Source organism: Urocitellus parryii, chromosome 1, assembly GCF_045843805.1.
Source record: "Urocitellus parryii isolate mUroPar1 chromosome 1, mUroPar1.hap1, whole genome shotgun sequence".
Taxonomy (NCBI): Eukaryota; Metazoa; Chordata; class Mammalia; order Rodentia; family Sciuridae; genus Urocitellus; species Urocitellus parryii.
In genome coordinates, this window is record NC_135531.1 from 212,257,473 (window position 1) to 212,282,407 (window position 24,935).

Sequence of the window (24,935 nt, forward strand, 5' to 3'; positions counted from 1 at the left end):
CAGGAAGTGGAGCAACATATAACTGGAGATCCCAGTTAGGGTACAAGCATTCGGCTCCGGGCTGCTGTGGGCATTCTTCAAGAGAAATCCAGGCATATTATGAAATGCCTCATACCTACTGCTATTTGGCATTTATAAACATTTTAGGTTTTGATTTGTTTGAAAGCCAAGAGACCAGTGTTCTTGAAGCTCTCACCAGCATAGAACTTGAGCTGACAACCATGGGAGCCAAGAGAGAAAAAAACATCAGGATGAAGTTCTTCTACAGCCTTCCAGATTCCCTCATCCCAAGGAAAAGCGAGAAGCATCAACAGAGGTCGTGAATTCATAGGTTTCTTAACAGAGACTCTCTTTTCTGAAACTATTAGGCTATAATTTATTTGCCTGGATTGTCAGAGAGCTGGTTCAGTGGATTTTAGAGACAACCTAGGATTTAACTAAGTGAGGAGGAACTGAGAAGCAAGTTTTGTTTAATTATCAGAACTTCTGTGTGAACTTGAATGGGCAAAGTTCAGATAAAGGGAGATTCTGAGGTCCTGACCTTGAATGTTTTCCCTGTGATCACCAAGAATGAAAACACCTTGGCAAGGGGTGGGACGGGGAGGGGAAAATGAAATGCTTGAGAACTGAAGGTTCTCACGTCTACTGGACACATTTTAAAGATAATGTGGTGGGACTTTCATGAAAACTGAAAGAGGACTTGTATCTATATACAGTTATCTCAAAGTAAATAAGTCTGTGTACTATCCCAGACCGGTGTAGAGATCAAGGTCAGATGTAATGGAAAGGTGCTCTGGTCAATCGTTAACAAACTAACCAAAAAGATAGGATGCTAAACCTTCAAAGGGAGCCTATCTTCTTGGGCAAGTGATATAGAACTGGACTATAGTATAAAAGGCTGTGTTAGGGAGGTTATTTTTTAATTAGTAAGAGAGTAAAATTCTAAGGGAAGAACTCATCAACAATTTCAGAAGAAACATAAGTTTTAAGGAACGACCTTATCCTTACTTGGAGCTGAATAATTATCATTAGACCTATAATTTAAAAGCAAATCACACTCTTTCTCTTTCCTGATATCCATATAATACAAAGTATGGCTTCCATTTTACCTGCTTCCAATCGATCCATGGGACCTGACAGGAATACATATAATGGGTAAGTAATTTTTATTTTCTACTTATTTTGATCAGAGGGATATTCCTTGCATTTTATATTAAACGCTCAGATGATGAATTATACAAATTATAATTATATAATTATAAATATATAATTATGTAAATTATATAAATATATATTTATATTCATTTCTTAAGTTTAGGCAATATATAGTTGGAATACAGCTCATAATACAAATCTAAATAAAAACCATGTAAATGTTCCTCACAGTGACATTTTCATTCCTTGGTTCTTGGTTGGGAGGAGGGAGCACTGGTTCATTAAGAAGTGGGGTGACAGTGAGAAATGCTAGGAGGAGGATGCAAAACAACAGAATTCGAAAAGTTGCCTTGGAAAATTTAGGTCTAGATGGACAGAGAAATGCAGGCCATAAATGAGAAATATAAGTACATGCTGTCATAGGCAGTTACTGCGCTCAAAAACTTTCCCATGGGGCACCTTGGTTTTGAAACCAGGCAGTGGCTTTGACTTGGGGATACTGCAGTTATGTTTCTAAGACTCACGAAGACACTTAAAGGAGGCATTTTGGAGGGAGAGCAAGAACTGCTAATCAAATTAAACTTTTGCAATAACTTTCTCACTCCTACTCCATAGACAGATTCTATAACCTCAGCCCATCACAGTGGTAGGAAGAGTAGATGCTTCCTCCTGTTGCCAAGATTTGGGGTATTCCACATATGTCCACATATGATTCATGGACTGATGATGCTTTGATTGAACCTGAGGTGTTTTACCAGTGAGCTACATCCCCAGCCCTTTCTATTTTTTGAGGCAGGTTGCTTGGGGCTTCTCACTTGTGATCCTCCTTTCTCAGCCATCTGACTTGCTAGGATTATAGGCTTATGGCACAGGGCCCAGCTCACGTATGAATATTAGAAGGTAATTCTAAATCATCGTGTCTTCTCTTTTACCTGAAATTTTCATTCTAATGTTTTTCTTACTCGTGCAAAAGCCATATCCTTATGAATACCAGAATAAACTAGGTATACATAAAAAAAGAGAGAAGGGCGGGGAGTGGGGAGAAAAGGAAAGAGAAAGTGGGGAGGAAGAAGTTACAGAAAATATTCAGGAGTGAACGAATTCTAAGTTCTGCCTAGAATTCACTACAGAGTTCAGCCTTTAATTCCAGGACCATGCGCTGGATCTGAAATATAATTAAAGGGGCCTCCCTGTGCCTAAGGGTGATTTAACTGTGTGGCAGCACATTATGAAGTGATTTCATGTGCTTTGTGATGGACTTTACATAGAATTCACCTCTAAAATACCATGGATGTTATTCATCTGAAGGGTAGACATAAATCTGCCAAAGCTGCCTGCAAATTTAGCGCCAATTTCTGCCCCAGGTTAACAGAACATAATAGAGCATTAATCTTCATGAGGCTTAAGGAATTTTTGCAAGTTCCCTCTGATTTGCTGAGAGTTGTGTGCAATGTTTTGCCATCATGTCGGCATTTCAGAAAACAATCTACTTACTTAGCCCAAACAGCTCCTCCTGCCATCTTTGTTTCCTCAGGGAAGCCACGGAGAGAGAGAAAAGGAAAAATTAGGAAGATGAAGGTAACAGAAAATGGAAAATTTCTTCCCAGCTAGCAGTTTTCTTTGGTGAACAATATTTAATACTGACCATGCTGTGTACTTGCCATGGTTTGCTAGTTTCATGTGTTATAACAACAACAACCAAAAATAAGAAAAGAAAAGAAAGGAAAAAAATTGAAGAGGAAATAGTACATGTAAGTGTACTTAGTAACAATTATATTCTAAAATATATTCTAAATTATATATTGCAAAAGCCAGATTCATACTGGGTTGAATTTGACATGAAATCCCAAACAACTCTTTCTTTTAAAAATGTTTTAAAATTTATTTTTAATTAACAAACAAATAATAATTGTATAAAGTTATGGAGTATAATGTGAAGTTTAAAAAGATTTTTTTTTGTAGCTGTAGATGGACAGACTGCCTTTATTTTATTTATGTTTTATCTGGTGCTGAGGATCGAACCCAGTGCCTCACACATGCTAGGCAAGCACACCACTGAACCACAACCCCAGCCCCATAGAGTTTTGATCTATATATTGTAGAAAAACTCAAGCTAGTTAACATATTCATCACCTCACCAACTTTGCAGTGAGAATGCTAAAAATCTATTTTAAAAGCAATTTTAATATATACATTATTATGAACTCTGATTACCATGCAGTGCAGTAGATTACTAAAACTTATTATACCATTCTGAAACTTTGTTCCCATGGATCAATATTTTGTCTTTTATCATCCTTCTCCCTACCCTCCAGTCTCTGGTAACCATCGTTTTCCTCTCTATTTCTATGAGTTAAAAATTTTTAGATTCCACATGTAAGAGAGACCAGATAGTATTTTTTTCCCGTGTCTGTCCTCCGTTTCCATTCATGTTGTCACTAATGACAGAATTCCCTTCTTCTTAAAGGCTGACTAGTCTTTGTGGGTCTGTGTGTACATACTATATTTTCTTTATCCATGCATCCACCAAAGAACACTTAGGAAGATTCTCTAATTTGGTGGTTGTGAATAATGCTGAAATAAATATGAGTGTACAGATATCTCTTTGATATATTAAATTCATTTCCTTTAGACATACACTCAGTAGTATGATTGCTGGATCATATGGTAGTTCTATTTTTATTTTTTTGAGGCACCCCTCCCATACCGTTTTCCACAATGACTATACTAATTTACGTTCCCACCAACAGCGTGTCAGGGTACCCTTTCCTCCACATCCTTTCCAACACTTGTTATCTTTGCTCTTTGGGAAGATAGCCAGAATTCTAACAGGTGTGAAGCAATATCTTGTTGTGACTTGACTTTGTATTTCCCCGATGATTAGTGGTTTGTTAACCATTTTTCAATGTACCTATTGGCCATTTGTATCTCTTTGGTAAATATCTCCTGATGTCTAGTTTTATTGGGGGTCCCAGAAAAATTTCCAGAGTCTCACCTAGGGTCCACCTCTTGACTTTTAACTGATAGTACTGAAACTATGTGGATCACCTCCAAGAGAGGATGGTTTGCTGCTCAGAGTTAGGAATTTTTAGGAAATTGAGTCCCCTTAGTTTTGCCTCAATATTCTGCTCCCTTAACTTGTTTGAGTAGCTCTCAGCAAGCTTTCTTGTGAGGGTGTTGATGTTTTAGTGGCCAGGATGATTGGAGATTGTTCATGCTACCTATAAGGTGTGACATCATCTTGAAACAGTAGTTTTTCTCAGGAGGATGTGATTATGGCTGGGGAGGCTTTAACATAGCAAACCTCCATCTTCTAGGTGATTTCCGTTAGATAGGCTCCCTGTGGTTTTCAGTCCTCCACTATCCTTTCCTTGCTCACCCCTTCATGGCTGACTGGCTACCTAACAAAATCATAAGTGTTTCTACACACTTAAAGACCTATCTGAAAAAAAAATAGAGGAAAATTATCCTATTTATGATTCGATCAAAACAAACAAAATAATGAGGAATAAATTTAACCAGGGATGTGAAAGACCTGTACGCTGAAAACAATATCAAAGAAAGAAATTGAAGAAGACACAAATCCATGGAAGATATTCCATGTTTGTGGGTTGGAAGAATTAATATTGTTGAAATGTCCATACTACCCAAAGTGATCTACAGATTCAGTGTGATTCCTATCAAAATTTCAATGTCATTTTTCACTGAAATATAACCAAGTATCCTAAAATTCACCTGTAATCAGAAGACACCAAATAGTCAACAAGACTTTCCCTTTTTTGCTGATAGAGTGATTGATCGTCTTAGAAGTGCTTTTCCATGAGCAAATGGAACAATAACAACAACAACAAAAAATCTTCCATAGGACTCCCCCACCCTTGCCTCACCTGCCACCAAATTTTTTGATTGAGGAGTTATTACTGTTAGGAAGAACTTGACGTAAGCAACACCATTTTGAAACATATTCTCCATCTTGGAACAAGGGTCCTCTGACTCAGCCTGACCTAAACCCCAAACAAAATCATAAGAAAGGAAATTGTTATCTGGGGACAGAAATTCTGAAAAATACCTGGTTCCTTATGAAGGTGACACCACAAGGACCCTTCCCTAACAATCTCCTAGTAATGCAAAAAATTCTCCCCTTCCTCTTTGCCCTCTATCTACTCCAGGCTTTAAGTGAAGGAGGGGTCTCAGTCTCCACTGCCCCCCCCAATGGGTTTGTCCCAAATAAACCTGTGTTACTGTTGAGCTGCCTTCCCTTTCTATTTCCTTCATTTGGTTCTTTTCTTACAGTTAGATGTTGGGACCAATCATCAAAGAAATTAAAAGAATATCTAAATGAATGATCAATAGCATTATACTTAGTATAAGAGAATATCATTAGTGACTATGCTTGTTTAAGAATTTCTTCTTGAAGAAGGAAATATGGAGTAGGTCATGTATCTTTTAAAACACAAAAGCCCAGTTCTCTTTGATCAACTGAGTCAAAGATTCTAGAGATGGTGTTCAGATGTCAGTATGCCTTGAAGTTGCCCCAGTGATTCTGATAAGTAGCTAGAATTTAGAAGCACTAGGGTAGATGAATGCAAGTAATGATTTGTAGATTCATTTGGGAATCCAAAAGAAAATCTCTAGATCATGAAAATAGTTTTGGCGGAGTGAAATAGAAAGTGTAGTGGAATTTGGAAGAGGAAGTGGATGGCAGAGTTTCTCAAGTTTTAATGTGCATGTGAATAACTAGAGTTTGTTAAAATGCAGATTTTGATTGAGTAGGTCTAGGGTGGAATCTGAGCTTTTACATTTCTCACAAGCTCCTAGGCCATGATGTCCCTGCTGCTTTGTAGAACACACTTAGCATGAGGAGGGACTGTGCAAATGTTCTCTTGCCTTTCAAAAGAGAAGAAAAGAGGTGTCCTGCTTTGAGATTCCAGGCTTGTCCTGAAGTAGTATAGCAATATCCTGGAATACTTCATTTTTCAAACAAGGAATGACCCACTAACTACTTAGGAATCTGTTACTTCTAACTTTTTGAGGATAAAATTAATAGTATTTTGTTTCACTTCCTGAACAGTCAAATTTAAATTAATAAATAGGATTTGTTAAGACTTGGGGTTAAAGAAAGACATATAAGACCACTTGTATCAAGGAATTTAGAATCTTTCTGGGAAAATAAAAAATTAACTATTACAACATGAAATGTCATCTAACAGCATTAGAATAAGCAAAAGCCTTAGTAGCACAGCAAGGGAATAAAATACCGTTGATTGGGGAGAGAAGATACTTGGAAAAGCCTTCATGGAAAAAATGATATTTCAATTTGAGTTTGAAGAATTATTAGTATTTTTAAAAATATTTATTTTTTAGTTGTAGTTGGACACAATACCTTTATTTCACTTATTTAGTTTTATGTGGTACTGAGGATGGAACCCTGGGTCTCGCACATGCAAGGTGAGTGCTCAACAGCTGAGCCACAACCCCAGCCCCTGATTAGTATTTTGATAAGTGAAAAATGTAAGGGAAGGGAATAGGATGTTTCAGGAAGCAAGACTTACAAGATGAGTCTACATCCCATCATATGGCAAGACTTAAAATTACTTTCAGATCATCTAAATTAATTTCACCTTGTGAGCAGTGATTTTTAAAAAATCTCATTGGTGCTTTTAATGTACAATCAGGCTAAGAGTCACTGGAGGTGTGTAAAGTTGTAAGACTTGTTAAGGTATTTTAAAGTATTTGGAGAGAAATGGGAGGGAAAACCAGAGAAGTCTCAGTTAATTCTTGGCAAAAATGTCTTGATATGAGGTAGATAATTTATCACGAATAATTAGAGTGGTATGTAATTATTACCCAAATAACCAAAGACTGTGAAGAGTGTGCTTTGTAAGTATGAATTAGACTGAATGAAGGTTCTTCCCATAGCAGCAGCTACTGTCTGGCATTCTGTGTTTTTTACCAAACAAGAGATGAAGGATTCGTGTGATAGGGGAAGGACTTTTGTGTTGGGGACCTGGCCTGAGGATGGCGTTGGTTGGAAAGGAATGGATGTCCTCAGCATGGTCAGTGGGGTTCTCAATGACAGTGATATTCAGGGTGTGTCCTTCAGACCAGGAACACAAGTGCCAATAAGGAGCTTGTTAGAAATGATGCATACATCTCAAACATACTGCCATGAATTTCTGAAAGAGGCGATTTTTAGGCACGCTAAATTTTTAGAAGTACTGGTGTGTGGAGCTGAAATAGGCTACGAGATTCATAGCTTACATAACTAAATATACTCAGACCCAGACATACACAAACTCTCCATGGAGAGTTGAGAAGGGTGCAGAGGTTAGAGACATAGCAGTAAGGATCAGCCCTCATCAGGGAAGATAGAAAGGTGGCCATGGGAGCATAGGTTGCTGGTCTATGTGGAATGGGGTAATAATCATGCACAGGGAAGAAGCAGGGGCCTGGCAGCGACAGCTGGCTAGGAAGGATGGTGTAGGCAAAGCTGAGGCTGGAGTGTCACACTAGGAGTAGTGGGAGTGAATAAGTAGCCACTGAGCCACGCGCAGTAGTGAAATGATTGGTGGACACCAGGCCCTCCAGTACCGGTCCTTCCTGCAATGGTCCTTCTTTTATGGTAAGCTTGCCTTCCCAATGGCTCTTTTATGCCCTCTCCCATACTCTTTTTTGGGAAAATGCTACTGGACAAATTGAATTTCTACATTGAAATGTTCTTCTTGTCTTACCTTTTGTTTTAAAGTTTCATTTACCTTCTTACAATAGGTTTATATTCTTTTGGGGTTTAAAACTCAGTATTTCACTTTTTCAATCCTATTTTTTCAAGCACTTTAGCCACACTTCTTCTCCTGCATGCTTATCCTGAACATTCTTTTCTCAGACAGCTCTAAGTCCTATTTTTCCAGAGTTATGTGCCTAGGCATTCTTTCTTTTACATCCGTGTTCAGTCTCTCCAAGAGCCTATTCATTTCTGCTTCCACCCATCGTCCTACTACATTTATTTCTCTCAATTGTCTAATGGGCAAAATACATTGACCCAAATTAATAACCTCTCATGGGTCAGGTAGCTTAATGCTGCTTGGAGATCAGTAGCTTCTTTCTTAATCCAGAACAAGTTGATGGAGTAGCAACTGGGGCTGTAGCTCAGTGGTAGGGACCTTGCCCGGCATGCCCAAGGCCCTGGGTTCAATAACCCAGCACCAATGAATAAATAAAATGAAAATGAAACAGGTTAATGGGGTAAAGAGGGGTGTCTATTCCACATGGCCATTGAGAGACCCATGATTTCCACCTGAGCCAGGCCTGGAAATAGGGAAGTCACATCCACACACATTTCCTAGGTCAGAACAGTCTGGTGACTTATCTTACTGAGAAGGAAACTGAGAATATAATCTAATTTTCTGTTTCCAAAAGGAAAAAGAATTGAGGTTTGACAAATGCATAGCATTCTTTGCTACATTTTTTTCCTGATAGTTCTCACTAAAGCTGCTACCTTTTAGGTTCTCAAGGTGAGAGGTTTAACACTGAGAGCTATGTTTATGCCTATCAGCTGTGTTGCAAATATTTAATTCAGGGCTCACATTAAGCTTACAAAGCAGTAATTTTCACTACCCATTTCATGGATGAGATAATGAAAGGACAAAGATAACTTACCCAAGTTTACACAATTAGTATGTTCAAGATGGAGCTGGTACTGGGACCCAGGCAATCTGATTCCAGAGCCCAGTAGCTTATGTGACATATCCCCCAGAGAGAAAGAAGACCTAGAGGGTCAGAGTGAATGGATCAGGGATGATTGTTTTATAATCCACCGGGTGTGTCAACTTCCACAATTATCTCATCATCTGTAAGTCTTGGCTTCTTCATTTGTAAATCTAATTACTAATTCACTTACCTACCGAGTAGTTATAGGATTAAATGAGTTAACTCATCTGTTATAGGCAGTCTTCATGCCATTGTACAATTTTAACACTTAGTTCTATGCCTGGAACATAGTAAGTGTAAGGCAAATACTAGCCATTGTTATTACTATTATTATACCACATTTTATTATAAAAGAAAGTCTGGGTCCAGCATTTGGGCTAGCGGCAATCTTAGATATAGTCTGAGATCCTTCTTTCTTTGTGTGCTTTTTCTCACCAATTTGTTTTACATCCTCTTTGTATATATGTGGTTTTTTTTTTTCTTACAGAAAAAGGTTGAAGAATCCTTAAACCTTTAAGAATCCTTACCTGGATTCTACGGATGAAGACATTCACTATCACCTGGATTTAGGAACAAAAACACACAATCTACCAGCAATGTGTGGGGGATGTAAAGGTAAACACATTTCTAATTCCAGAAAAAATGATTGAGTTTCCTCTGCTAATTTTTGTTGCTTTACCAAAATAAACTTTATCCCCTTGGCTAGAGAAATGTCAGAGGTCCCAATAGGAACCAAATCTGCACTGATTCTCTAAAACAGTTCAGATGTGAACATCATAAATAATAATTTACACCACAATAAGACATAAAGATTTTCAAACCCAATTTAATGAAAACATGACTATTTGGCTGCTCTGGTCTCTGGAGATAAATACAATTTTATTGATAATACTGTTGGGTGTTTAGAATTCATTATGTTTGAAAGGAGTCAGTTCACTTCTTAATGTCTACATTTATTGGTGAACCTCACTAATTCTCATTTTATTAAATTGAAAAGGAACTCACAAAAACTAACAGTACTGTATTACTCCACTTCATGAAAATAATCATCACTCAATATTTTATATTAAGATTTTTATTATTTCATAATAAAATTTTTCTTATACTACTGCCAGAAAAATTATATTTCTGAAGTATTTGTTTTACCTTATGTACATTTTAATTATAAAGCAATTCATGTTTATTATTTTAAATTGGAAAGCGTAAAAAAATGATTTTTAAAAAAACTATTCATAGTCCTACTACCTCAACACAGAAACCACCAACCCATTTTCTTTTCTTCCAATGCTTTTTAATGAGTATACTTTAAAATAGTTGTAATGACATAACCTCGCATCCTACAATTTTCATTTAATTTTGTCATTAATGTTTTCCTTTATTACATTTTCTTTGAAACACGTTGTTCATGGAGGTGAAGTGGCTGTGCCACAAATTACATAACTTATTACCAACTTCTATGTTATGTTCCATTATAAAAAGGATCCAAATGGATATTTTTGTTCCTAAGAATTTTTCACACTTAAGATTGTTTAGAATGAGTCACAACAATGGTCTAAGGGAATCAACTTTAAAAGAACATTTAATGGTCCACCAGCAGAGAATTTTGTAGCTGTCATCTGATTTGTTTTCCACTCTTTTAGAAGTTAGAGCAATAAAAATAAGAGTTTTCACATCCTCTGTCTTACTAAATCTTCACATTAGCTCTTTGAGACAGGGTTTGCAGTTACTAACTAGCTTTATAGAACAAAGTAATTGAGTGCAGAGGGTTCAGAGGAGGTTAAAGTTAGACTATGGACCAGCTTCTTCTAGGTCCTGCTTTTGGGGTTCTTGCTCATCACACCAGGAGGATTTCTTAAGTTACAGTAAGTCAGAGAAGTCCATTCACTGGATCTGGAGGAAGGAGAGTAAGAGGAGGAGGAGGTTGGGTAGCAGAAGAAACAGAGGAGGAGGAGGCGGGAAGGAAAACTGTGAAGGAAGGAAAGAATAAAAGAAGGGAAGGCCCAGAATTACTATGCTTGTTATCAGAAGGTGCTAAGTAGCTTCCTCCCTTCATTTCTGCTAGGGAGCAAGATGTGAGCTTGTGCGTTGATTTATTGGTAGGGACTTGACCCTCCCTTTCTCCATTCCTCTTTAGAATGCTGTTCCTAGCCTTTGCATGGCCTCTGTTCATCTTCTGCTTCATCTTTTCAATGTACCCTCTTTCCCTATGGTTGTTTCTGATGTTCATGCTTTAAGAGTCACTGATGGAGGCTGCCCTTGGTTCTCCATAGCTGGATTTCACCTGAATTTAAATGTTAGGTTTAAGGTCTGTGCTTCACAATTGTTGTCCCAGGTGCTTATCGAGGGATGACTGATGAATAGAAAGCTCATCATAATTAATAAACTAAGGCACACATCTATTTAGCAAACTCAAGAGACTTAGGGTATGTTTTTGAGACAGAATGATCTATATGTACACACACAGGTTCCATCTCTGCTCTATCGCTTATGGAGTGAATTTCTGTGTCTCCAACTCTGCACAGATATACAAATGGTATGCCATCCAATGCTCACAGCAACCAAGGTAATTATAGTTTCCATCTTACAGATGAGGAAACTGGGGCCCAAGCATCTTTGTAGTGTTATTCCTAATTATATTGATCTGTCTGTAATAGGCACAGCACAGCTGGTGAGTGAAAGAGCTGGATTAAATCCTAGGTTTCTCTCATAAAAAAGGAATCGTTCTTCCCATATTTTTTAAAGCACTATTCTGTTAGTTTCTAGAAAATCAGTGGGAGACACAGTCTTATTTTAGACATGAAAATAAGGAGACTACCACACATTCACATGCATGTGCTCAGACAGGCAAAAGAAGTCTCATCTCTGTCACAATCCCAGGCATCAGGCCTTCCCTTCTCCAGCTCAGTAGCTGACTGGGTTCTCATCAGTACCTATTCTCACACTGTCAGAACTACCATCCAACCTTACATCTCTCCATCCACCTGATTGACGAACCTTCTATAGATGCTCTTTTGGATAAAATACATGCTCTTTTCAAAATCTGGTTTGTCCCTAGTGAGGGCAACTCTACCCATTGGGCCATTTTAACGGATAGGAGGCATGCATGTGCTTACGAGTGTGTGTGTGTGTGTGTGTGTGTGTGTGTGTGTGTGTATGCATGTGTGTTTGGGGGAGATTGAGGAGCAGGAAACAGTTCTAATGATCAAAACTTGCTATTTAACTGAAGCCAGAATTTTGAGAAGCAGCAGGTGAAGTCTGATTTATTTCCAGAGATGCTTTTCTCAGGAACTTGCCTTCTACCAGCTACATTCTTATCTTTAAATGAGGACATCCTGAGTTCAATTTCTTGACTCTCTTAGGTCCCAAGGAAGCAATCTTGGCTGAGAATAATCCATCAGTACCTGGAAACTCAGCCTTGTCCTCACAAAGATGACAATAATTATTAATAACATTGTCTTTAAAGGAAAGGAGAACTCTGGGTATGTAAAGTTTAAACAAAAGACTCTGACAATCACCCTACCTACTTCTTTCCTAACCTCACTCTCTCTCTCTCTCTCTCTCTCTCTATATATATATATATATATATATATATATATATATAATATTTTATATATATATTTTATATATAATATATTATATATATATATATATATATATATGGAGAGAGAGAGAGAGAGAGAGACAGACAGAGAGAGAGAGTATATAGATATATAGATATATATTTTTTTGGTACCAGGGATTGAACTCAGGAGCACTCAACCACTGGGCCACATCCCCAGCCCTATTTTGTATTTTATTTAGAGACAGGGTCTCTCTGAGTTACTTAGCACCTTGCTTTTGCTGAGGCTAGCTTTGAACTTGAGATCCTCCTGCCTCAGCCTCCTGAGCCACTGGGATTATAGGTGTGCACCACCGCACCCCACTTTCTTTTCTTTTCTGAAGGTTTGCCGGTTTGATAGTCCACAATCTCACCTGGCACAATTAAGCTTACTTCTCACCCAGATTATGGTGCTCCTGGTTGTTGGATGGCCTTCCTCAAACTAGTGATTCTGGGACCCAGGCTCCTCCCCCCATCTGTTGCTCTGTCATCTTCAAGGAGTGGCTTGCAGCCTCCTTGGGTGTCACCTCCCATCAGGCAGATGTCAGGAGGTGATGTGTAGCATCACCTGTAGGATTTCTATGGGCTGGAGCTGGAAGTGACACTTATCACTTCTATTCATATCCTAGTGCCTGGAACTCAGGCAGCTTCTAATTGGAAAAGAGCCTAAGAAGTTAAAATCCAATGTGTGTCCAGGATGGAAGGAAAACAGTTTTGGTGATAGCTCTTTTAGTTTCTACCATATTCACTGGAAATAATCAAACCATTGAAAAATGTGATGGGGGGAACTTAGAAGTTATTTTTCAAACTCAACATCCAAATATATATTTTATAATGTCTTTGCAAATGTCTTTTATAAAACCACTAATTGGCACCCTTCACTGTATCCCTAGAAATTTCAAGTAATGTGGGAAATCTTTATTTTATAAGACTCTGAAATATGCATTTTGAAGGGATTTTATAGCCCTTTGTTAACATACAGAATATATAAACTACATTTATGTACTAGATTGATACAACATGACAAAATTAAGATACTGGGGATATTTGAAAGTGGGTTTGTCCCGGCAGTCATCAGGCAAAGAACTTGACATACTTTTGCAATGCCTCTGATTTGCAATGCATTTCCATCTTCTTTGATAAAACCGGGACAAAATCATTTTGTTTATAACATAAATCACTGGATGTCAATGTTGGTGGTCTTCAGCCACATTTTACTTCTCATTAAAGCAGACAGTCTGAAAATTGTGTCTAGAGGTAATGTTTAGTAAGTCTGGTTTAGGAGTAAGGCTTCAAGAGCTAAGCTGCTTCTGTCTATTCGTATCATCTTTATGTCTCCAGAAATATTCAGAAATCCCTGTTGATTGCAGCAGTATCTACAGTTCAAAGAAGAGCTCAAACCACAAGCTATTTTAACATCTGTTTCAGTTTTATGGTCAATCTGAATAACTGTAATTTACATTCACAGGCACCACACAATGAAGTTATTTTCAAACTACTGTATCTTCTTCTTTTTTAAAAATTTTAATGAGTCTTCTTATACTTAGATCTTCAGCCAAGTCTTAGCTACCCAGAACCAACAGAGGACAAAATCCATGAATAATCAATAATAATTGAAAAAAACCCCAACAACTTAAACACTGGTTTTTATCCTCTTGCTACACGGTCCTGATGGCTGACTTCCATTGAAGTTCATTACTAGCTAAAGACCCCATCTGAAAAACTACTGAGAAGCCACAGAAAAGACAATAAGTATAGATAAGAAGCAGAGGGCTTAAATAAAAGGATAATTACATCCTGTAATTGAAAATGAGTATATGTGGCCCAGGAATTATTGCTAAATGCAAACAGAATACATCATGTAATCAGACCACCCAATAGTTATAGACAATTGTCTCTACAGGCGGTGCCCACTGCATAACCTCAGTTAGGTATTTCATTAGACAGATCTTCTTTATCCCTGGAATGGATCTCCCCAGCCCTTCTTCAGTTCCTCTGACCAAAGCTGCCCACATCAGTCAGACATCACCAACTGCTTTTTCTTTACTAGAGAACTTGAAACAGCTTCATTTGTACTAAACTCTGCAATACAGAAACAATGAACAAGCTCAAAAGGAGGTCCAGGAAATTATTATATGATTTTAAAAAACGATAGTAAGCATTTGTGGAACACTGAGAAGGAGCCTGGATTTGTACAGTGTCCTTTGCCATATGCAATCCCATTTTATCCTGACAAGCCCTGTGAGAGGTACTGTTTTTCCTATTTTGATGATGGTCTAGAGCGCAGAGAGAATACATACGTGACATTGACCAAATTATTTAATCAATGATGGGCTGTGGTTCAAAGCCAGGTTTACCTAACCTTGAAGAGCAAGGCCTTGACCACCATGTTGCTTTGATTGTGTTCAAGTTTCTCAACACTGCATCACTGAGGGTTCCTGGGTGACCGTGTGCCTGATGCCCTCTATGGGCTCTCTGCTTTTGCCAGTCCTCTCTATTGCTGACCCTGGTACTGACTCAGCCAGCTGTTCATCCATACCACCAGCAAGCCACTCTGCTCCTCTCTCTGGCATCTACTGCTCCCATCCCTCAGGCTGAAGTATTTCTAACAGGTTATTGCAGAAGTAACTGAAGATTTCTTATTTTTTGTTTTTTGTTTTTTGGCTTAGAAACAACAAATTTATTTTGCACAGCTCTGGAACCTAAAAATTCAAGATTAAGGTGCTGGCAAATTCAATATCTAGTGATAGCCCACTTCCTGATTACTAGATGGTGCTTTCTCATAATGTTCTATTTTTTTTTTCATTTTTTAAAATTTATTTGTTCCAATCAGTTATACATGACAGCAGAATGCTCTTCAATCCATTGTACACAAATGAAGCATAAATTTTCACCTTTCTGGTTGTACACAAAGTAGGGTCACACCATTTATGCAATCATACATGTACCTAGGGTAATTATGTCTGTTTCATTCCACCATCTTTCCTAACCCCATTCCCACTTCCCTCCTCCCTCCCCTTTAGCCAATCCAAAGTTCTTTCACTCAACCCATGCCCTCCCCACATTATGGATTAGCATCTACTTATGATTTTGTTAGCATATTTTACTAGATGTGACACCTTCAGTTTCAACACCTACCTAATTGAGAGACTGAAAAGTGAACAAAACAAAAACAGAATCACATCACTAGGGCAGATGAGATACTGCAGTAATTTATAATAAGAAAGCTTATTCCATGATAACTCCTTCTCAATGAGAAGTTGAAAAATCTTGACATGATTTGTTTAAAGCTTTAAGTTATCATAGTATATTTTATAATAAAAGCTTACGAATGGGGATGTGGAATCAGAAAACACATGTAAAACTGGTAGTTCTCTTTTTGCCCTTTTACTACTTGTATTTCATGTCAACAGTACTTACCTAATAAGCATAAATCATGCCAATGTTCATCACTAGGATGTTTGCATAAACCTAACATGCATGTTGATGTTACTCTAAACAAAAACACCAGGAAATACCTCCTTAAACAATATCAAAACTTACTTTAATTTTCTTTAATTTAGTACATAAAACTTTGCAACTGATTGCCTTCTTTACAGGTTAATGACGCAAATTAATTCATAAGCATAACCCATGACATCTACACATACTTTTTAGTAAATTAACTAAACAATAAATTTAAAACATTAGAGTTGAAAGAACCCCTGGTTCTTATCCCAGTTACTATGGCAAGTATTTATTTTTATTAACAGTTTGTCTGCGTTGGTGGAAGCCCCAACAGGATGAGAGCATTTGCAATGTTTATGCACAAGGAGCTCAGACTGCAGGGAGATGGAGAAGACGTTAAAGACATCTGCGCTGGAACAGACAGATATTGCATGTTCAAAACTGGTCCTGTGCTCTTCATCAGCCTAAGTGTGCAGTGGCTGCCTGACACCAGGTCTCCCCAGGCTAGAGAACAATGTAGGAACTTTCTGAATATAGTTCTTTGCCCTCTGCTTTGCAGTATTGCACAATCAGCCAGGTGTCCAGGTATAACATTCTCTTCTGCCTTGGAAAAAGTCCTCAGGGCAGAGCAGAGCATTTAGTATCACTTCAGTTTATAATTATATTATTAGTTAATGAAGTTAAGGGAGGAAAAACCCCTCAAAGCACACATTTACCTCCTCTATTTTGTAACTAATACCCTTCCCTCCCCATCGATTTTTTTTTCTCCTCTATTCCTTTTCCAGCTTTGCAAATGTTGAGTTTTCAGTGCATAGGAGCTAATTTTCAGGGTTGCTAAAGCAGGGCTGCTTCATGCTATAGTAAGCTTGCGGAAAAGCTGCTGTTGCATTTCCACTGAGCTCTTGTGATGCTGTCCCCTCATTTAGAATATGTTAACAGATCTGGACAAACAAAATGTCCTAAGACAAAATGAAAGTGGAATGATTTGAAGTTTTAGGGGATACACAGATCATTTCCCCTAAGTGGCCCATACTTAGGTGGGTGGCTCTACATGGGCACCCAGCCTACTTTTTTCAACTAGTCTGTCCCCATAGAGCTGAGTCCATCACTTAACTGAACATTGAAGTCCTCCTTAGGAGAAAGAAGGCGGTCCAGGGAGTAGGGGGAGAGTTATGCAGAGGTATGTCAGTTCTAAGGAGCTGAATTGTAAACATGTCTGCACCAGGGGACAGTCACATCCATTATCACTCAAAGTACTCTTTGGTGCAGTGTGGGTGATCATGAATGGAAGTCTGGGGTAACAAAGAAGTATTTAATGAGAAAGGGGCAGCCAAGTTGATCTTCCCTGTAGGCAATAGTGCCTGAAACCTGCTTCAGGCTCAAATGGCAGAATCCATTCATTTATTCACTTGTTCATTCAATAGACAATCATAGAATATCTGCATTCAAAGAAAGCCAAATATCCTTTAATCTTGGCAAATCTCATCTTGCTAATTTTAGCTGGTCTTTTAGATCAAAACTGTTCTTTTCTGGTACAGTAAATGGGGAAGGACAAAAAAGTAAGGTTTATTTTAAAATGGCAGTAAAGCTTCAGAATGAAACATGAAAATAGCAAGAGACGAACTCTGCTTGCCTGTCAAAGAAAAAGATCTGAAATATGTATCACACCAAGGTCAGCCAATTAGAAATGAGTCTTACTAGGCAGGTAGGGGATTTTCAATAGAGACCCCTTTGAAATTTCCTCCTTTCCAGTAGCTGCTGAGGAGTGTATGTGTGTGTGTGTGTGTGTGTGTGTGTGTGTGTGTGTGTGTGTAGAGAGAGAGAGAGAGAGAACAACTTTAAGAGAAACACATAAGTACATTTGTCATTTTATCACCATGTTGCAAAATAAGTGATAATTATAAACTTACTAAGTGCTGGATTTAGAAGGAAACTAATAGATCAAACAACGATTTATATTCATAATTTATTTTTGAGGAAGATGATATTTAGACAATTTATTTATTAGTGACAAAACCCCCCAACGTGTTAATCTTTTTTTTGTGGTTATTTTAATTTTATTTTTTTTTATTGGTTGTTCAAAACATTACAAAGCTCTTGACATATCATATTTCATACGTTAGATTCAAGTGGGTTATGAACTCCCATTTTTACCCCAATTACAGATTGCCGAATCGCATTGGTTACACCTCCACATTTTTACATGATGCCATATTAGTGACTGTTGTATTCTGCTACCTTTCCTATCCTCTATTATCCCACTCCCCTCCCCTCCCATGTTCTCTCTCTACCCCATCTACTGCAATTTATTTCTCTCCTTGTTTTTTTTCCCCATTCCCCTCACAACCTCTTATATGTAATTTTGTATAACAATGAGGGTCTCCTTCCATTTCCATGCGATTTCCCTTTTCTCTCCCTTTCCCTCCCACCTCATGTCTCTGTTTAATGTTAATCATTTCCTCCTGCTCTTCCTCCCTGCTCTGTTCTTAGTTGCTCTCTTTATATCAAAGAAAACATTTGGCATTTGTTTTTTAGGGATTGGCTAGCTTAACTTAGAATAATCTGCTCTAATGCCATCCATTGCCCTGCAAATTCCATGATTTTGTCATTTTTTAGTGCTGAGTAATACTCCATTGTGTATAAATGACACTTTTTTTTATTCATTAATCTATTGAAGGGCATCTGGGTTGGTTCCACAGTCTAGCAATTGTGAATTGTGCTGCTATGAACATTGATGTGGCAGTATCTCTGTAGCATGCTCTTTTAAGGTCTTCAGGGAATAGTCCGAGAAGGGCAATAGCTGGGTCAAATGGTGGTTCCATTCCCAGCTTTCCCAGGAATCTCCATACAGCTTTCCAAATTGGCCACACCAATTTACAGTCCCACCAGCAATGTACAAGTGTACCCTTTTCACCACATCCTCGCCAGCACTTGTTGTTGTTTGATTTCAAAATGGCTGCCAATCTTACTGGAGTGAGATGGTATCTTAGGGTGGTTTTGATTTGCATTTCTCTGACTGCTAGAGATGGTGAGCTTTTTTTCATGTACTTGTTGATTGACTGTATGTCTTCCTCTGAGAAGTGTCTGTTCAGGTCTTTGGCCCATTTGTTGATTGGGTTATTTGTTTTCTTATTGTCTAATTTTTTGAGTTCTTTGTATACTCTGGATATTAGGGCTCTATCTGAAGTGTGAAGAGTAAAAATTTGTTCCCATGATGTAGGCTCCCTATTTACCTCTCTTATTGTTTCTTTTGCTGAGAAAAAACTTTTTAGTTTGAGTAAGTCCCATTTGTTGATTCTAGTTATTAACTCTTGTGCTATGGGTGTCCTATTAAGGAATTTGGAGCCCAACCCAACAATATGTAGATCGGAGCCAACTTTTTCTTCTATCAGGCACAGAGTCTCTGATTTGATATCAAGCTCCTTGATCCATTTTGAGTTAACTTTTGTGCATGGCGAGAGAAGGGGATTCAGTTTCATTTTGTTGCATATGGATTTCCAGTTTTCCCAGCACCATTTGTTGAAGATGCTATCCTTCCTCCATTGCAAGCTTTTAGCCCCTTTATCAAATATAAGATAGTTGTGATTTTGTGGATTGGTCTGTGTCCTCAATTCTGTACCATTGGTCCACCCACCTGTTTCGGTACCAGTACCATGCTGTTTTTGTTACTATTGCTTTGTAGTATAGTTTGGAATCTGGTATCGCTATACCGCCTGACTCACACTTCCTACTTAGAATTGCTTTTGCTATTCTGGGTCTTTTGTTTTTCCATATGAATTTCACAATTGCTTTATCTATTTCTACAAGAAATGCCGTTGGGATTTTGACTGGCATTGCATTAAACCCATAGAGAACTTTGGGTAATATTTCCATTTTGATGCTGTTAGTTCTTCCTATCCATGAACAGGGTATGTTTTTCCATCTTCTAAGGTCTTCTTCTATTTCTCTCTTTAGGGTTCTGTAGTTTTTATTATATCAATCTTTAACCTCTTTTGTTAGGTTGATTCCCAAGTATTTTTTTTTTTTGAGGATATTGTGAATGGGGTGGTTGTCCTCATTTCCATTTCAGAAGATTTGTCACTGATATACACGAATGCCTTTGATTTATGTGTGTTGATTTTGTATCCTGCCACTTTGCTGAATTCATTTATTAACTCTAGTAGTTTCTTTGTAGACCCTTTTGGGTCTGTTAGTTATAATATCATATCATCTGCAAATAGTGATAATTTAAGTTCTTCTTTTCCTATTTTTATGCCTTTAATTTCTTTCGTCTGTCTAATTGCTCTGGCCAGTGTTTCGAGAACTATATTGAATGGAAGTGGTGATAGAGGGTATCCCTGTCTTGTTCCAGATTTTAGAGGGAATGCCTTCAGTTTTTCTCCATTCAGAACAATGCTAGCCTGAGGCTTAGCATATATAGCTTTTATGATGTTGAGGTAAGATCCTGTTATCCCTAGTTTTTCTAGTATTTGGAACATAAAGGGATGTTGTACTTTGTTGAATGCTTTTTCTGCATCTATCGAGATGATCATGTGGTTCTTATCTTTAAGTCTATTCATGTGGTGAATAACATTTATTGATTTCCATATATTGAACCAGCCTTGCATCCCAGGGATGAATCCTACTTGATCATGGTGCACTATTTTTTTGATATGCTTTTGTATTCAATTTGCCAGGATTTTATTGAGGATTTTTGCATCTATGTTCATTAGAGATATTGGTCTGTAGTTTTCTTCCTTTGAGGTGTCTTTGTCTGGTTTCGGGATCAGGGTGATGTTGGACTCATAGAATGAATTTGGAAGATCTCCTTCTTTTTCTATTTCTTGAAATAACTTGAAAAGTATTGGTATTAATTCTTCTTTGAAGGTTTTGTAAAACTCTGCTGTATATTCATCCGGCCCAGGGCTTTTCTTGGTTGGTAGTCTTCTGATGGTGTCTTCTATTTCCTCCTTTGTTATTGGTCTGTTTAAATTGTGTGTATCTTCCTGACTCAATCTGGGCAAATCATATGACTTAAGAAATTTATCGATATTTTCACTATCTTCTATTTTATTGGAATATAGGGTTTCAAAATAATTTCTAATTATCTTCTGTATTTCTGTAGTGTCTGTTGTGATATTACCTTTTTCAACTCATAAGTTAGAAATTTGAGTTCTCTCTCTTCTTCTCTTCATTAGCATGGCTAAGAGTCTGTCGATCTTATTTATTTTTTTGAAGAACCAACTTTTAGTTTTATCAATATTTTTAATGTTTTTTTTGGTTTCAATTTCGTTGATTTCCACTCTGATTTTAATTATTTCTTGCCTTCTACTGCATTTGCTGTTGTTTTTCTCTTCCTTTTCTAGGGTTTTGAGATGAAGTGTGAGTTCATTTGTTGGTTTTTTTCTTTTTTTGAGGAATGAACTCCAGGAAATGAATTTCCCTCTTAAAATTGCTTTCATTGTGTCCCATAGATTCCAATATGTTGTGTCTGTATTTTCATTTATCTCTAAGAATTTTTTGATTTCCTCCTTTATGTCTTCCATTGATCATTCAGTAACATATTGTTCATTTTCCAGGTGATGCAGGATTTTTCCTTCCTTCTTTTATCATTGATTTCCAGTTTCATTCCATTATGATCAGATAAGATGCATGGTATTATCTCCACCCCTTTATATTTACTAAGAGTTGCCCTATGGCATAATATATGATCTATCTTTGAGAAGGATCCATGTGCTGCTGAGAAGAATGTGTATCCACTTGATTATGGTTGATATATTCTATAAATGTCAGTTAAGTCTAGGTTATTCATTGTGTTATTGAGCTCTATAGTTTCTTTATTCAGCTTATGTCTGGTGGATCTGTCCAATGGAGAGAGCGGTGTGTTGAAGTCACCGATAATTATTGTGTTGTGGTCTATTTGACTCTTGAACTTGAGGAGAGTTTGTTTTATGAATGTTGCAGCACCATTGTTTGGTGCATACATATTGATAATTGTTATGTCTTGTTGGTGGATGGTTCCTTTTAACAGTATATAGTGGCCTTCTTTATCCCTTTTGATTAACTTAGGTTTGAAGTTGATTTTATTTGATATGAGTATGGCCACTCCTGCTTGCTTCTGAGGACTATGTGAGTGGTATGATTTTTCCCAGCCTTTCACTTTCAGCCTGTGTATGTCTTTTCCTATCATATGAGTCTCCTGAAGGCAGCATATTGTTGGATCTGTTTTTTTTAATCCAGGTTACTAGCCTGTGTCTCTTGATTGGTGAATTTAAGCCATTAACATTTAAGGTTACTATTGAAATATGGTTTGTGCTTCCAGTCATGTTTATTTATTTTTTTATTTTAGTTTGGCTAGTTTTTGCCTTTTGGGTTATATTTTTTGTTCTTCCCTTTACTGTGTTACCTCCCAATATTAGTTTTGTGTGCTGTTTTTCAATTCCTCTTCTTGTAGTATTTTGCTCAGAATGCCTTGCAGAGCTGGTTTTCTGGCTGCAAATTCTTTTAACTTTTGTTTATCATGAAATATTTTAATTTCATTGTCAAATCTGAAGCTTAATTTTGCTGGATACAGTATTCTTGGTTGGAATCCATTATTTTTCAGCATTTGAAATATGTTGTTCCAGGATCTTCTTGCTTTCAATGTCTGTGATAAAAAATCAGCAGTTAACCTAATTGGTTTACCCCTGGATGTAATCTGCCTTCTTTCTCTCATAACTTTTAATATTCTCTCCTTGTTCTGTATGTTGGATATCTTCATAATTATGTGTCTTGGAGTTGGTCTATTTCGGTTTTGTATGTTTGGGGTCCTGTAGGCTTCCAGGATTTGGCAATCCATTCCATCTTTCATATCTGGGAAGTTTTCTAGGATTTTTCATTCATTAGGTTGTTCATTCCTTTGGTTTGAACCTCTATCCCTTCTTCTATCCCAATGACTCTCAAGTTTGGTTTTTTTTATGACATCCCATATCTCTTAGATAGATTGCTCGTGAGTTTTAAGCATCCTTTCTGTGTTGACTATATTCTTTTCAAGTTGATACACTTTGTCTTCATTATCTGATGTTCTGACTTCTATTTGATCCAGTCTATTTGTAATATTCTCGTTTGAGTTTTTAATTTGGTTTATGGTTTCCTGCATTTCTAGGATTACTGTTTGATTTTTTTTTTAAATCTCTATCTCCTGGTATAGTTTGTTCTTTGCCATTTGAATTTGCCTATTTAATTCGTTTTCAAAATATACTTTCATTGTTTGGACTTGCTTTCTAAAGTCTTCTCTAAGATTCCGTTCCATCTAAGTTAGGTATGCCTTGAGTTCTTTCTCTCACCATTTTTCTGAGGCCTCTAGGTTCTCCTGTGAATTTAAGTTGTCCTGCATTGTTTGTAATCCTTTTTTCCCTTGTTTTTTCATGGTGCTCACGTTGCTTTCCAACTCTGTTTGACTGTTGTGTTTCTGTTTTCTTCTTTAAATTTGTTTTGGTTTTTATAGTTCCAATATCTCTCCTTTGTGTTGGGAGACAATGTTCAGAGATGTTGGATTTAATTGTGATTTAAGGTAAATTCATTAGTTTCTTTAGAGGCCTACAGAATTTGATGGCATGTATAGAATTGAGGTTTGAACTTAGGATTTCATGTTGAGGACGGGTGCTTTGATGGTATGGAGGTTAGTATATGTTAGCTTCTTTGGGGGGTTGCTCAGATGGAGGCAGATATTAACAAGAGAATAGACTGGATTACTTGGGGGTAGTTAAGGGCTTAGGCGGATTATGGACCGATTTGTAGAATTCATCTATTTGCATTTAGTAAGTTGTATGTAATCTGGGTGGTCATGCTTAAGGGGAAAGATGGGGAAAAGGTAAGGAAGTAAACCAAGAAAGAGAGAGGGAGAGAGGAAAGAAAGAGAAAAGAAAAGAAATGGAAATGATAATAAAAAAATAATAAAATGCAGTAAAATAGAAATTACATTAAAAAAATAATATAACTGTAGAAAAGAAAAAATAAAATTTTAAAAAATAATAATAATTTTTAAAAAAGGGACATTGTTAGGCTTCTATTTTCTTTGCTTCCAGTAGGCAGTGCTGAACCTTCTGGGCCAACATTTTGCCCTCTGGCTGTAGGAAACAGTCCGTGTGAGGCCGCTCCCTCCTCCCCCCACTGGTGTCTCTCAAAATCTGTTAGCTTAGGTTAATTCCTGGTTTCTTGTCCTCTGGCTTCTCCTGTCAGCCAGGTCTATCCCTGTGTGCTACCTCTCAGCAGTTCAAACTGCACTCTGTGCCTGCAGTTTCCAGGACGTTGGGCCGAGGCTTTTGGGAACTGGCACCTTATTGTTTTGACTCCTTCCGCTAGCCCCTCCTTCTAGAGCTGGCGAAACAGGTTTTGTTTTCACCGATGATGGGAGGGAGGAGTTGGGGGTCGGGTGCCCTTGCCTTTCCCCCACCCCTCTGCTCACTCTCACTCTGTTAATCCCGCCCCCGGGAAGCCGGGGAGAGATTTTATGTGATTTCCCGGCTGTATGGGAGATAGACTAAATGTCACAGACCTGTTCTATCACTGAATGAGCTGCCATCAGTGGAAAACAGGCGATGGTGACATCAGCTCTCCAAGATGGTGGCCGCTGGCTTCCTCCGTGGTCTGACCTGTGTGGAGAACCGAACTGGACCACTTCCTTCCCCTGTCTCAAACCCAGAATTCAGCACTGAGCACAGTGAGGGCACAGCCGGCAGGAGCCTGCAGAATCCGCAGCGCCGTATCTTTGTGTTGCTAGCTCGTCGTTTCTTGGCGCGCTGCAGTCTCTAGCAGTGATTTGCTGAATAAGCAGCTTGACCCTCCATGCGGACAAATCGCTTGCGGTTGAGCCCCAGTAACCGATCCTCGGGCGATGGAAATCCTTCCTCTAGGTTTTGGAGCACCCCAATCTTGCTGGAGATTCCTAACAAGATAGCTTTTAGCTGTTCTATCTCGTCATTCTCCCGCACAGTGACACGGTACAAGGGGGTGATGCACTCCATTCGCTGCCATCTTTTCCTCCAATCTTTTTTTTTTAAAGAGAGAG

The 24,935-nt window shown here is 37.9% G+C and overlaps 1 protein-coding gene across 1 annotated transcript in view; it reads left to right on the forward strand.

Annotated features, from left to right (window-relative positions):
* The first annotated feature begins 1,084 nt into the window (after positions 1–1,084).
* The window catches only part of Upp2 (uridine phosphorylase 2), a 53,353-nt gene continuing 29,502 nt past the window's right edge, over positions 1,085–24,935 (forward strand). The window contains 4 exon segments of the mRNA XM_026401472.2: positions 1,085–1,155; positions 9,350–9,461; positions 9,463–9,477; positions 16,213–16,377. Coding sequence (XP_026257257.2) covers positions 1,094–1,155; positions 9,350–9,461; positions 9,463–9,477; positions 16,213–16,377 — 354 coding nt within the window. The 5' untranslated portion in view covers positions 1,085–1,093.